The 14,266-nt window shown below is 64.5% G+C and overlaps 1 protein-coding gene across 4 annotated transcripts in view; it reads right to left on the bottom strand.

Moving 5' to 3' along the window:
• The window catches only part of CHD5 (chromodomain helicase DNA binding protein 5), a 94,393-nt gene continuing 80,127 nt past the window's right edge, over positions 1 to 14,266 (bottom strand). For all 4 annotated transcript variants that reach the window (XM_075906312.2, XM_075906313.2, XM_075906314.2 and 1 more), the window contains exons 35-42: positions 13,883 to 14,020; positions 12,684 to 12,792; positions 12,306 to 12,438; positions 11,245 to 11,440; positions 8,416 to 8,579; positions 7,953 to 8,067; positions 7,789 to 7,838; positions 1 to 2,788 (exon numbers count right to left, since the gene is read on the bottom strand). In XM_075906312.2, coding sequence (XP_075762427.2) covers positions 7,831 to 7,838; positions 7,953 to 8,067; positions 8,416 to 8,579; positions 11,245 to 11,440; positions 12,306 to 12,438; positions 12,684 to 12,792; positions 13,883 to 14,020 — 863 coding nt within the window. In that variant the 3' untranslated portion in view covers positions 1 to 2,788; positions 7,789 to 7,830. The remainder of the gene's footprint in view (positions 2,789 to 7,788; positions 7,839 to 7,952; positions 8,068 to 8,415; positions 8,580 to 11,244; positions 11,441 to 12,305; positions 12,439 to 12,683; positions 12,793 to 13,882; positions 14,021 to 14,266) is intronic.

Genomic DNA, 14,266 nt, shown 5'->3' with positions numbered 1-14,266 from the left:
AACCCGTTTGGTGAACTCCTTTTTTTTAAAGGGTTTATTAAAACACAGGAAACAAAACCAGATACACACAGAGTACAAAGTAAATGTGATTGGTGTTGGCTACAGGCGCTGCAAACGCTCCTACAAAAGGGCAGCAGGGGGTCATTTCGTATCCCAAAACAACCAAGAATCATGAAGGCAAAGTCGCTTTTAATGCTTCTCTTTTCCCCCGAGCTAGTCCCCGCGTCGGTACTGCCTCTGCCTGTACTTCGTGGGCGCTTTTACCGCTTCAAACGTCGCATCATTGCGTCTGCGGCCGACAGCACAGTGGCTTGGCCGCAGGCCGGCCGCTCGTCCTGCCCTGTGCCTTTCCCTCTTCCGCTACTGCACGGAGTCTGCCTTGTAGTAGAGCAAAGCGTGTGGAAAAGCATCTGGGGGGGGCGATTAAACTAGCTGGTTTAGCAGACCCAGCAGTGGGAGGCTTTGTAAACTCAACTCGTGTCAGCCCATCTGGACCCAGGAGGGGGTGGATGAAATGGTTCAAACACAGCCTAGTTTCAAGGTACCGTACCCAAAACAAAACACTGCTACCGGCACGCTCGCCCTTCGGCAGGGCACCGCCACGCACACAACGCTGGGCAGAGCACACGGGCAGCGCTGGGAACGCCCGCACCATGCCGAGTCAAAGCCTTTGCTCGCCTTGCAAATCCAGCCCCAAAATAAGGAGGCAGGCCCAGGGCGCGGCTGCCTTGGCTCCAGACAGAGGCCCGCCGGCAAGGCTGAGGCTGACGGTGGCACCCCCAGGCCGCGCTTGCAACGCTCCAGTGCCTGCTTCCGGGGGTGGGGGCAAGGCCCGGCTGGTTCCCCATCACAAGGCAGCTGCCTCTGGAGCACCTCCAGTGTCAGCTGGCCCCACGGGGCACGCATGCGGCAGCCCCGGCCGGCCTGCCCCGAAGAAGCCCCACGCCAGGGCCCTGGGCGTGTGGCGGGGAGCTCCGAGCCGTTGGTCCCCGGGTGGCAGCCAGCACCCCGTGCTGTGGGGCAGCCCGCCTGCCTGGGGGGAGGGACGGAGGGGGGAAGCCACTGCTCCAGCACTGAAAGGGGCCCGACACGTGCTGAGCGCCACGGCAACCCCGCTGGTGGAGGCGGCCTGAGCGGGGGGCAACTCTCACAGCGCCACGGGCCAGTAACCGGTCCCAGCCTGTGGTGCACGCAGAGGCCCTCGCTGGCGGGAAACCAAGGGGGCCTGTGCCCTGGGGGGCGAGGGGGGGCACTTGGCTTCAGCAATTAAAATCTAGGGGCACCTGACCCCTCCCCCCACGCGTTGCCTCTGGCATGGGCGCACCAGGGGAGGCTGTTGGGCCGCTTTCCCATCACCCCCCCGGGGGCCGGCTGCCCTCCCATCCTGCCCGCTCTCCAGCCAGGCTGAGCGTAGGGCGGTGCGGCTGGGCGAGCTCCGGGTGCTGTCGGCAGCCCGGGAGCAGCCAAGCCAGGGGCCTGGGCTCCGGCAGGCGCAGAGCGAGCTACGCCAGGCGGTCGGGATTCAAGGGCAAGGGAGCTGGGCGGGGGAGGGGGCTCAGCATTTGAACCAGGGTCAGGCCTGCTCCTCCCTGCTCCTCGGTGCCGGGACGTGCCGGGCCGGCCAGGCGCAGAGGCCAAGGCTCAGCCTGGAATTCACCCGTCTGAGCGCAGCTGCTGTCTGGCGGCAGGCGGGGAAACCCCACGTCCCTGCGGGCTGATGCGCCAGCGCTGGCCCGGCCATGGGGCTCCCAGCGCTGTGCGGGGCGGTGTCACCCTCGCGGCAGGAGCGGGCTGTGAAAGGCGGCTGCCCTCTAACCGCCTTGCTGGGGGCACTAGCCCGGAGCCAGGGCGCCAGGCAAGCGGCCCTTTGGCCCTGGAAGCCCCCAGCAGTGTGTTCCCAGCGTGCAGGCCGGAGCAGGAGGGATGTTCTTGGGCAGGACGGGGCCCACCAGGGACCTTGTCACCTGCTTCCGAGCCCACCCAGCTCCGCAGGCTGCGTGCTCCCTGGGAAGCAGCTGCCACTCCGCCCTGCAGCCTGTTCTGGCATGTTCCCACGCCTGGCCCCCGAGGTCTATGGCGGGAAGGGCAGCGCCGGCCTTGCAGCTCTCCCCCACCCCCAGCATCCCGCCCTCACTCCGCGCTGCTTGCTCGACCCGAACTGTGCAGTCACTCAGCAAACGCCCCTCCCGCCCACCAGGCGCCCAGGTCTAGGGCAGTGGCGCGAAGGACCTACCGGGCAGCCCGCAGCGTGCTCCTGGGTGCTCGCGGGGGGCAGCTGGCAGCAGGGCTCGGCGTGTGCATGCAGTGGCTCAAACACAGAACGGACATGGAAACAGACCAACCCGAGGGGGCTCCAGGCAAGAATGGAGCCTGGCTCCTGACACGGTACAGTAACTGGACTAGAGACAGAGCTGCCAGCCCCTCTCCCTGGCCCTCGGCTACGCAGCAATAAAAACAGACAAATACTGGTACTAGAGCATCCCTCGCGAGGCAGCCCACGCGCTCAAGACGAACTCTTCAAGTCTTCGATAAGAAAGTGCAAAAAAATGTACAAGGAAATGAACGCCCCTCCGGAGAAGTTCTTGAAACGGGCCGGGGGCGGTGTGTTCTGAGGAACCCTTCCAATGGGAGCGAGGCGCCCCGAGGCCCCAGCCCCCCCGGGCCGAGCGCTAGTCTTCAATGCAGATGATGTCCCCGCGCTGCCCCTGGCGTGCCAAGGCTGCCCCATCGGGCAGTGACTCTGCAACATTTTTATCAGGGTGGCTGGCGGGCGGCCCGTTGGGTGTTGCTGCAAGGACAAAAGCGACCATGTTACAGGCAGCCGGTCGCCAGGCCCCTCCCAGGCGCGCCTGCTACCCCGGGCGTGGCCCCACAAAGTCGCCAGACCTCCTCATCAGCCTACTCCTGGCCTAGCAAAGGTCGCCATCTATAACACCAGGAGTGAGATGCTGGACGAGGGGGTTCTCTGCGACTGGGGGGGGCCTATTTCCGCTCCTCCCTCGTGTCACGAATCCGGGCAGAGTTCCTCTGGGCGGCGTCCACTGGCTCCATCGACAGCTTTGAGGAGCAGTGGGCGCTGTCCAGGGTTCGCTGCTCGGTGTCCCCATCCGGCTCCCTAGTTATGAACCTTTAGCCCGCACTCCTTGCCCCGTTTGTCATTAGTTGTCCCCAGTAATTAATTGGACACGGGTCCAGTCGTCCCTCCCACAAGGCTGGGGGGTGGGACTTTTAGAAAGTGGGCGGGCTTTGCCCACCCACTCTCCCGTGCTTCAAAAAAAAAACACCGCAGTGCGAGGTGGCGGCCAAGCAGGGTAGGCAGGGCGTCTTTAGATGCAGCCGCGGTCACGCCCCACACCCGGCACGTGCTTTTCGACTCACGGCCAAGGTGACATTTGCACAGGAAGGGGCTTGCGGCCACTGGCCCAGTACCCACGGCTCTGGCTGCCCGCTCCAGCTCCTAGCCAGCAATGCTTGAAGCAGGCTGGCTTGTCAAGCCTGCGGCCAGTAGCCCTGGGCAGGCAGCTGGCCGGGCCGAGGGGAACGTGGGGAACTCGCGGGCGTCTCAGGCAGCAGCTGGCTAGTCCAACAGCAGCTCTCCAGGGCAGGCGAGTGCTAACAGGAAGGAAGGCGGCAGCTCCCGAGCGCCCTTTCCATCACCGGAGCAGCTCTGCTCCCTGCATGAGGCTTAACCTGCAGCACGGCAGGGTCGGGGGCTTGGGCCAGTGTTTAACCGCCCTGGCCGGCAGCTTGTCTAACTGCCCAGGGGTTGGGAAGCCCCGTGACTGGAGATTGTTAAGAGCAGGTCAGACAGACCCAGTCGGGACGGTCTAGAGCAGTGGTCTCCAGCCTTTACACACCCAAGATCACGTTTTAAATCTCCGAACAGGCGAAGATCTACTGCCCCGCCCCTTCCTTGAAGCCCCGCCCTCTCTAGTCTCCTCCTGTCCATCACGTGCTATCCCCAGCCCTTACTTACACACTCTGATAAACAGTTTATTTTTACATTATGCCATACATACAATTAAAATCAGGTGTTTATGGTTATGAAATAAATGGTCTGTTTTATTCATGCTATTTAAATCTAAAATGAAGCATTTCTAATTATACATTTTGTGGGGACAGAGTTCTGTGGCTGGGGGCAGGGGAGAGGGAACAGGGTGCTGGGAGGGCAGAGGACAGGGTGCCACAGCAGGGGACAGGGTGCCAGTGGGGGCAGAGTTCTGTAGCTGGGGACAGGGGAGTGGGGTGCCAGTGGCAGCAACGAGTCCCCTGCATCTGCCTCCTCCCAGGATTCTCCCCCCCCCCCCCCGAGGGAAGCCAACACATGCCTCCTCCGGGCCCCTCCCCCCCGCGGTAGGGCCAAACCGCCTCTCCCGTGGTGCGGCGCGGGGTGGTCAACCCCCTCCCACAGCACAGCCAACTCCTGCGGGCACCTGCCCTGGGGGGCCAAACCCTCCTCCCACTGCACGACCCAGCCAACCCCCTCCCCTCCCGCAGCGTGGCCAAACCCCGGGGCCGACCCCTGCTCCCGTGGCACAGGGAAACCCCTGCACTGGACTCACCCTTCCGGTGCCGGCGGCGCAGGCAAGCCGCGGCACTCCTCCTCCAGGGCCGACGCCCACTCCCCCAGCACACCCGGAACCCCCAGAAGTGACGCGGGCTTCAGAGAGGCCTTCCGTCCACCCCGCAGGAAGCCGGCACTACACTAGAGGTAGGTAGTGGGGCTTCTCGGGGGTGGGGGGAAAATGTGGGTTGGGGGGGGCCCAAATGCCTCGTGATCGACTGGTCGAGGCCTCGCGATCGACGGGTTGATGATCACGGCTCTAGCCATAGGCGTGCGCACGGGGTGTGCCAGGTGTGCCCAGGCACACCCTAATGTCTCAGGCCAGCTAGCCCGAGCCATTTTTGCGCCCTGGGCCCCACCCAGCGCGGCACCCAAGGCACCTGGGAGTGCCCCCGCCCGGCCCAGCAGCACCGCACAGCGCCCTGGGGGTGTCCCTGCCCCACCCTACAGCACTGTGCGGTGCCCCTGGGGCGCCCCTGCCTGTCCCAGCAGCACCGCGCAGCGCCCCGCTCTGCAGTACCGCAAGGTGCCCCGGGGGTGCCTCTCCTCGGCCCTGCAGCTTGGGCTGGCTCTGACTCCAGCCCTGCAGCTGCAAGGCAGAAGCTGAAGCTAAGGGGGGGAATAAGAGGAAGGGGAGGGAGAGGGTGGAGGAGGAAGAAAGGGGAAGGGGTGGAAGGCGCTTGTACGGAGGGGGAGGGGAGAGGGGGAAGAAAGGGGAAGGCACCAAAGGGACAGGGTAGAGGAGACACAAATGCTAGGGGGGAAGTGGAGACAATGAGGAGAAGGGCAGGAGGGGAGGTGTCAGTGGGAGGGGGGACAGGGTGATTCTGGAAGAGGAGAGGGGAAGGGCACTGGGGATTGGAGGGGGAGGTGCTGGGACAAGGCTTGACAGAAGGGGTGGGCATGAGGAAGGTGGGGTTGGAGCAAGTCATGTGTGAGGGGAACGGGGGCAGAGGATGGTGAGGGGGTGGGCATCAGGGAATAAAGGGCAAAGGGGGCAGGGGCAGTGAGGGAAGGGGGAGGCACCAGGAGGGTGCAGGAGTAAGGGAAGGTGCAGGTGCCAGGGGATTCTGCGGGTGAAGCAGAAGGGGAGATACCTGCAGGGGAGGGACCAGCACCAGAGGAGAGAGGCGAGGGAGGTGTTAGGAGAGGGGATGAGGAGGGGTAGCTCACATGATCAGAGTGGGGCTACTGGAGGAGTGGGCACAGGGGGCAGAGAAGGGCTGGTGGAGGGGCGCAGGTCTCAGGAAGGCTGAGGGCAGTGAGAAGGGCAGGAGTCAGGACAGCAGAGGAGGGTGAGGGGTTGGGGGCAGTGGGCACCAGGGGAGTTGCTGGAGCAAGGGGAGGAGACATGGCAGCAGAGGGGAAAGGCAGATATTTATTAATAACGTGGGTTCCACAGTGGCACATCCCAACCAAGCCCCATGAACTCAGTACTGGTGCACAACACAAAATTCATTCTGCCCATGGGAGGAAACTCTTAGAGGGAACACTCCCCCCAGCCTCTCCACCCCCGCATTAATGTCACACACATGGGATTAATGCAATTGCAGGATAGTTGCATGGGGGGGGGGGGGGGCCAAACTAATCCCTGTTGGTAGGAGGATGGTGGGAAAAGTCCTTGGGTCAGGGGTCACATGACACTTTTTACTTTTGGTCATGTGCCCATCTTGCCCGGAGAGGGTTACCTCCAGGGGCGTGGCTAATGGGGGCAAGGGGCGTGGTTAACAGGGGTCGGGGGGTGTGGCTAATGGGGGGGTCAAAGTGCATTTTAAACAAATTCTTTGGGTGCACACCCAATGAAATGTGCTGCACACACCTATGGGTCTAGACGGTGCTAGGGCCTGCCGGGAGGGCAGGGGGCTGGGCTCCATGGCCTGTCCAGATCCCTTCCGCTCCTCAACTCACTGATTCTGTCTCTCCCATGCTGATGGCAGGCCAGGCTGCCCACCCCAACCCCAGCCTCTCGGGGGGGCCGAGCCCCCAGGCCGTGCAGATGACACAACAGACAGGCCGGGCGAGGGGTGCCAGACAGGAAGACTTTCCCGCAGGCAGCTCTGAGGTGCCGGGCTCAGCTGCCGGCTGCACCACTATTAAGCAGTGGCACCTTACAGAATCATTGGGGGGGGGCACTTCCTCCAGCGGAAAATGCTGGGGGGGGCTGGTCGGGTGGCCAGGGGGCCCCTCCCTGCCCCGGGATGTTTACAGAGCCGGTTTCCTGGGTCTCGGAGGAAACAGCCAGCTACCAACCCTGAAAGAGCCTCAGCGGCCTGGGAGGCACGTCCCAGGGTGCCGGGCAGGCGCTTTGTGCAGACACCTGGGAACACAGGCCAGGATCGGGCTCACGGGCAGGCGCCACGGGGCACAGTGCTGGGCAGGCCATGCAGCACATGCCTCGGAGAATGGCCCCCCCGGGCTCTGAGAGCCCCTCCCGGCCGAGAGAGGCGCGGCGTGGCCCCACACTAACTAGCCGCGTGGGCACTGAGAACACAATGCAGAGAACACAATGCGGATTCCCAACGCAAAGGGGTCGGTGACTCCGTGACCCTGGGCGTGCGCTGCCAGGCGCGACAGCATCACGAGCAAGGCTGTGGCGCCGCGGCCAAGAACAGGACATTTCCCCGGGTACGAGACCCGAACAACAACCAAGCAACCAAAATGGTGGGTCTGAGTTTCCACCCTCTGCACACAGCGGTGCTTGCCCCAGGCTCTGCCAACACAGAGCGGCATGCAATGCGTCAGTGCATTTCCTCACCTGGGAGCCTAGCACCGCTCTGCGAGGGGTGTGGAGAGAGCGGCTCCTGCCTGCTGACCCCGGCGCAGGGGCACCGCGACGCGCTGGCATCAGTGGGTGCCAGGCTGGGGAATGGCTGGTCAGAACCCAAGAGGGGCCCCACCCTTCCACTCCAGCATCTCCTAAGCAGCTGCCCCAGATACAGCGGCTCTCGGAACACGATCCCCCTCGGAACAGGATCCCTGGAGGAATCCCCAGCCCCCCTGCAAGCCGGATGCTTTCACTGCGGCCATGGCCCACGCCACCCGCGCTGCTGCTGCATGACAAGGGGCCACGGTGAGGGGCAGCGGGGCAAGGAGGCTACACCCTGGTGCATTGGGGATTCACTCCCGCCACCTCGCAGCTTGCTGACAGGTAACCGCGGCCCGCGGCAGCGCCCGAGACGGGACAGTGCGGTACGCTGAGCAGAGAGTAAGAAGCGTGGCCTTACCTCAGGTGGGATAAGAACTGCAGAGGAAAATCTTGGAACCGGCTAAATATCTATTGATAAGAGAGAAAACAGCTTGCTTGCCCAGTGCTCCTTGGCTTTGCTTGCGAAATTTGCCCCTTTAATTTCTGCATTAGAGAAAGGGGCTGCTGGGAATCTTAACCTACCGGTCACGTAAGGTCCCAGCGGCATCTGACTGTAGTTGACAATCCCACCGGGTCCGGGGCCTCGGAAGTTTGGCCCAAAGTTGTTGCTGTAGAGCTGGGAGGAGCCGAAGGAGCCCTGGAGAAACAGGAGAAAACAAGGGTTGTTCTGAGATCCCTGTGGACGTGCAGCGGAGTCACGGGGGCAATTCCCCGACCCCCCCGGTCTCCAGAGAGGGCTGTGCTGATCCCGTGCTGGCGTGGGGGAAGGGCCGGGGCAGTCTGGCCTGCCAAGGGAACGCAGGGCAAGGCCCGCCGCAGGTAGGGACAGGAAAGGCGTAGCCAAGAGATGTCAACGCATCAGCAATGCCAGTTCACTCCCACTGCCCTCGGAGATGCCTTGCAAGGGACACTCCACGCAGGCCCCACGTGGAACCACGCCGCTGGCCCCAGCCAGCCTGCCCACGCTGCTGGGGGCCCCTCTGACCTGCTGGACGGTGGGGTCCCCGCCGCGGTTCGTGAGGCGGCTCAGGATGCTCCGTTCCGACATCTGCAGGCGAGCGGCCACCGGAGGAATCCTGGACAGCATGGAGGGCAAGCGGGTCACGTCCGCCTTCATGTCGCTCAGCAGCTCCTCCAGCTGGTTCAGAACTGCAACACAGGCACCGATGCACCGGGACCCTGCTCTCCCGCACCCCCCTCGCGGGGGAGGGGACACAGGCGCCGATGCACCGGGGCCCTGCTCTCCCGCACCCCCCTCGCGGGGGAGGGGACACAGGCACCGATGCACCGGGGCCCTGCTCTCCCGCACCCCCCTCGCGGGGGAGGGGACACAGGCACCGATGCACCGGGACCCTGCTCTCCCGCACCCCCCTCGCGGGGGAGGGGACACAGGCACCGATGCACCGGGGCCCTGCTCTCCCGCACCCCCCTCGCGGGGGAGGGGACACAGGCACCGATGCACCGGGGCCCTGCTCTCCCGCACCCCCCTCGCGGGGGAGGGGACACAGGCACCGATGCACCGGGGCCCTGCTCTCCCGCACCCCCCTCGTGGGGGAGGGGACACAGGCGCCGATGCACCGGGGCCCTGCTCTCCCGACACCCCCCTAATGGGGGAGGGGACACAGGCGCCGGCGGGGGCAGAGATCCCTTCACAGGGCAGGACACCGCTGTGGTGGGCAGTGGGGGGCGGCTCTCCACACACGCTCCCCTGCTTGAGGGCAGGCTGCTGTGCTGACAGGCAGGGAATGCCACAAGGCGGGGCCAGAATCCCGCTGCGCCCTCCCGGTGCTACCTGCCCAGCCAGCGGCCCGCCGGCAAGTCCCTCCAGGCACAGGGCAGCCAGCAGGCCCGGGCTCGGCAACGTGTCGCTTTGCTGGGTCTTTGCAAAGGACAGAGCTCGCCACGGCTCAGAGCCGTGCACCCCCAAGTGCTGACTGGCTCCCAGGGGAGGTCCCGGCGACGGCCCTGGGCTGGGCTCACCAAAGCCAGGCCTGGCCCGGCGCCCGGCGTGGCACCTGCCTGGCCCCCGGGCAGCTGTTCCGTCCCCAGACTCCAGTGGCCCCGGCTCCAGCAGAACGGACCTGTTCAGCCAGGCACTATTGACAGCTGGTGAACCGGCTGAGCAGCTCTCACCAGGCCCTGGGCTCTTTCACCCCCCCCCCCGACGGTGAAAGTCCTGCTCAGACTGGCTGGGTAAACTGGCCTCGTTATAAGGCCCCCCCCCGAGGGCTGGGTGAACCCCCCCAGCCAGAGGGAACACGAGCCGGGCCAGGGAGAGCCAGACATGGGGAGCAGACGGGGTTCCGTTCCCGGGGGCTGGTTGGGAACAGGAAGGGAACATCCCCTGCTTGTACGTCTCTCCCGGACTGCCTGGGCCAGGGGCCTGCACGCCTCAGCCCCATCCTGTCATGGGTCAGAAGAGTCTGGCGTGCTGGGGAGGTCAGGTCCTGGCCTTGGCGCCAGGGAAACGCAGGGAGGGTTTGGGGCAGGGGGCCTGGCCGAGTGTTCTGCCGTTGCTATAGAGCCAGGCTTAGCACAGAATGCTACAACTGGCAGGGACCTCGCGACGGCATCAAGCACCATCTAGACCATCCCTGAGGGGCGTCTGTCCAGCCTGCTCTCCACTGTCTCCACAGAGGGGGATTCCACCCCCCCCCCAGGCAACTTATTCCAGTTTCACCACCCTGACAGGTGGGAAGTTTTCCCTAGTGTCCAACCTCAACCTCCCTGGCTGCAGTTTAAGCCCCTTGCTCCTTGTCCTCTCCTCAGAGGCCAAGGAGAACAATTTTTCTCCCTCCTCCTTGTAACACCCTTTTCGGTGCTTGTGTATCCGTATCGGGTGGGGTTCCCAGTCCCATGGAGTGGCACTTAGACCATGCACAGCGGGAGAGGAGGTGTTTTCGCTACAGCCTTAGCCGAAAGCCAGCTGGCTTCTAGCTCAAGCTAAGTACAGAGGCTCCTGCACCAAGCTGCGGAGGTCCCAGGTTCAGTGCTGCCATTGGGTAGCTACACTTACACCTCCAGAAGTGCCCCGGGAGACACCAGCCCCCAATGCGACTGGTGGCGTTGCCCCACTGGCTCCTCTGTTAGACCACAACCCTGGCATCCTGCGCCTGTGGATCTACTCTCCCGGGGGCAGCGGGAGGCTCAGGCCTCGCACCCAAAACCTGAACAGGCCGGCGTGTGACACCCAAGACTGGCTGCGGGGGAAGGGGACGACTGGAGCCGCCTCTGATTGTTGGACCAGTTCGGCCTGGCTGGCTCCACGCGCCGACAGTGGCTCAGCCGGGCCTGGGGCATTTTGTCTCCTGCGCGTTTGTGAGCGGGTGGAAAGCCCTTTCCAGGCTACCCTGGCTGGGTGGGAACTGCCAAAAGCCTCTCACGGCCCCTGTGCTGGGCAGGTCGGCCCTAGAACAAGGCCCCAGATCCAAACGGCCCGTGGGCTGCTCCGACAGTCCCAACACACGTGTGTGGGCGCCGGCCAAGCACTCCCTCCTCCACGCTTTGTGGGCCCCGGGGTCGTCGGCACTCCCCGGACACCCCCGCCCGGCGAGCGGCCCCTCGCTGGGGCGTTGCTGAGCGCGACAAACCGGGCTCCATGTCATCTCTGCTCTGGCCTGGGCAAGGTCGGCTCTGGCACGCCACGGCACACTCGCATTTCCCTCCGCGCCCACCCTGTGGGCAGCCCAGGCCAGGGGAACACAGACAGGCACCTGCCAGCCCCAGTTGGGTTTGTGCCAGAGGGGCTCCGCCGTGGCCCCAGAGCCCGTGGGCCGGCTAGCGAGGCCGGGGGGGAGCAGGCGGGCGGACGTACCTTTGTGCAGGACGGCGTTGGCAGGCTTGTTCCCGGCCAGGGACTCTTTGGAGAGGTGCTGGTGGCTCTCGGCCAGGCACTCCACCTCCGCCAGACGGGCGTTCAGGGCCATGGCCGGGTGATTGGGGTCCTGGCTCATGTTGAGGTACGCAGCCCTTCGCAGCTGCTCCTCGATCACCAGGGCCTGCTCCAGCAACTGAGAGACAGCCGAGTCAGGGCTTCCACCCGCCCGCCAGCCCTCTGACTGCCCCGGGGCCCAGGAGGGGGGGCGGACTTTCCCCTCCCCTTTGGGCTTCTCACGGGGGAAAGGGAGGGGCGGTCCGGGGCCGCGGTTTGGCTGAGGGGGAGAGGCGGCTAGTGCCAGCAACTGTGATGGCGCCAGGCCATGAAGGAGCAGGAGGAGCCCCTCTGGGGCCAGCCCGTGGCAAGTGGGGGGGCAGGATCTGGCAGGCAAGCCCGTTCGGATGTGGGGCACCACAAGACACTTGATCTCTACCCAGGGAAGTTCACTCCAGGCCACGGCAGCTCCTTGGGCTGAGCCTGGTCAGACCTGAGGGCCCGGGGCCGATGCTCACCCACACGCGCCACGGGCCCGACACCTGGCCAGAGGCCCATGGCCTAGGCAAGGGGCTAGAGAGATGGTGAGCGACCCCCACCATCACCCACACACTCTCGCACGAGGGCACCGGACCCCCGCCCCAGCACTTTGGGAACGGCTGGCGGGCGGCACACCGGCTCTGGGAAGGAGGGGTGGGCGCAGGAAGCGCGGTGCCCCGGTGTGCGAGAGCCACGTGGGGCGGGGGGCAGGGCGTGCAGGCCGCAGGAGGAAGCCCAGAGGGTCGAGGGCCACTGACACCGAGGAGGCTACTCATCACCCTCCCACCGGTCTCGGCTGCCCCCTCGCGGAGGGCCAAGCTAAGCAGCACGTGGGGACGCCGCCTGCCTGCAGCCCATGCCTTGGGCAGTGGGTGCCGTGGGCTCCCTGCCACGCCCCGGCCTGGCGCCAGAACCCACCCCCGCCCTCGGGCAAGCTCCAGCAGGGCCCCCGCCCCCCGGCTCACCTTGAACCGGCGGGCGAGGAACTTGTTCTTCATCTCCAGGTAGTTCCCCTTGTGGATCTCCGACTTGAAGGGCTCGTTGAGGATCACGTAGCGCGGGTCGTTCTGGATGTCCTGCCAGCGGGCGTAGCCGTGGCTGGGCAGGGCGGGCCGTTAAGGGAAAAGGCCAGAGTCCCACCAGCAATCTCACGGGGAAGCCCTGGGTGTTCGCTTCGCGGCCCTGGGTGACAAGGCCTCCGGGCAGCACGTGCCAGCGGAGGAGCCTGGGTCAGACCGACCAGGGAATCTGCTCCAGCGCAACGTGCTGTCAAAGATCTCACTCCCGCTAAGCGCCCCGGCCCGGCCTCACCACTGCCTCCCCGGCCCCACGCTCAAGGATACGTGACGATCCCCGCCAGCAGCCAGTAGTCGTGCCTCCGGTGCCAGATGTCGTAGATCTTGCCCGAGGAGACGGCGGCTCGCTCCTCGTTCTGCCACAGCGTGTGCAACTCTGAGAAAGCAACGCGGCCCCGTCAGCCGGCCGCATGGCAACGCGCCCGCCTGCGCGCATGGACTCCTGCCCGCAGCCACCTGTGCCAGGCCGCTGGCCCATTGCAGGGAGGCCGTCACGTCCTCCCGCCCCGACATGAATTCCCCCCTTCCAGCCCAACAGCGGGTCTCACAAACACCCCACCTTCCGCCTTCTCCTCCTGAGCGGCTTTCAGCCTCGCTCTGGCTGGCGAGCAAGGAAGGATCTATCCTTCACTCATCAAAAGGACACCCTCGGCCCAGGGAATGCATGCTGCTGGAAGGACGCCTACAGCCAAAAGCTGGGTTACTGGGGCCTAGCTACAAGCGTCCTGAGCACCCACATGCAGCTGGCAGCCAATAGATTTAATTACAACCGCTCATGGGGAGTTAGAATCGTAGAATTTTATGGTGGGAAGAGACCTCAGGAGTCATCGAGTCCAGCCCCCTGCTCTAGGCAGGACCCCGACTCAATCAGCCCAGCCAGGGTTTTAAGCCAAAACTTAAACACCTCTAGGGATGGAGATTCCACCCCCTCCCTAGGGAACCCAGCCCAGCGCTTCCCACCCGCCTAGGGAAAGAGTTTTTCCTAATCTCCAACCTAGACCTCCCCCACTGCGACTTGAGCCCATTGCTCCTCGTTCTGCCCTCCCTCACTACTGTGAACAGCCTCTCTCCAGCCTCTTTGGAACCCCCCTGCGGGAAGTTGAAGGCTGCTCTCAAATCCCCCCTCACTCTTCTCCTCTGCAGACTAAACATTTAGCCCAAATGCCACAGCCTCTCCTCGTGGGTCCTGTGCATCCTTAGACGCATCCTAAGCGTTAGAAACAGGCAATGGCGAGAAGGAGGCATCCTCCCCCGTCTTTTTTGTCATCAATTCTGGGTTCCTGTTTGTCCCACTCCAGCTCGCCTGAGGAAGTGGCTTTGCCCACGAACGCTCATGATCCTCGCTCTGTATTTTTGTTAGTCTGTAAGGTGCCCTGGGACTGCCCGTTGTGGTCAGACTGTGCAGCGTTTGCTTGCCAACCCTGTACGAGTGACTGGGATCCTGTCCCAGCCCCCAGCCCTGTTACCTGTGAAGCCCCCATCCGCGATATTGAACATGAATCTGAAGTTGATGTTTTTATCCTCCTTCTTCCCATCCTCCTCTTCCTCCTTTTCACCGTTTTGCTGAGTCTCGCCTGGCTCCTTCTCCTCCGCCTTGGCGTCCTCTGCGCACCCGAGACAGCAACATCAGGCACGCCGCCGACTGCTCGTGTCTCAGCCTTGCCCTGTGACTCTCAGGAGCCCTCGCCTAAACCTGGCTCCCACACAGCAGACGCCAGGCTGCCTCCTGGCCTCCCGCCAAGCACGACCGGCACCCGCCAGCCGCGGTGCCTGGGGCGTTAGCAAGAGGGGGGAAGGCGAAGCAGGAGAGTCGCAGCTCTAGGCTAGGAGCTGGAGCTATTCTGAGCCAC

The sequence above is a fragment of the Pelodiscus sinensis genome, chromosome 24, assembly GCF_052426305.1.
Source record: "Pelodiscus sinensis isolate ZL-2025 chromosome 24, ASM5242630v1, whole genome shotgun sequence".
NCBI classification, from domain to species: domain Eukaryota; kingdom Metazoa; phylum Chordata; order Testudines; family Trionychidae; genus Pelodiscus; species Pelodiscus sinensis.
This window is presented reverse-complemented; position numbering and strand designations above follow the sequence as displayed.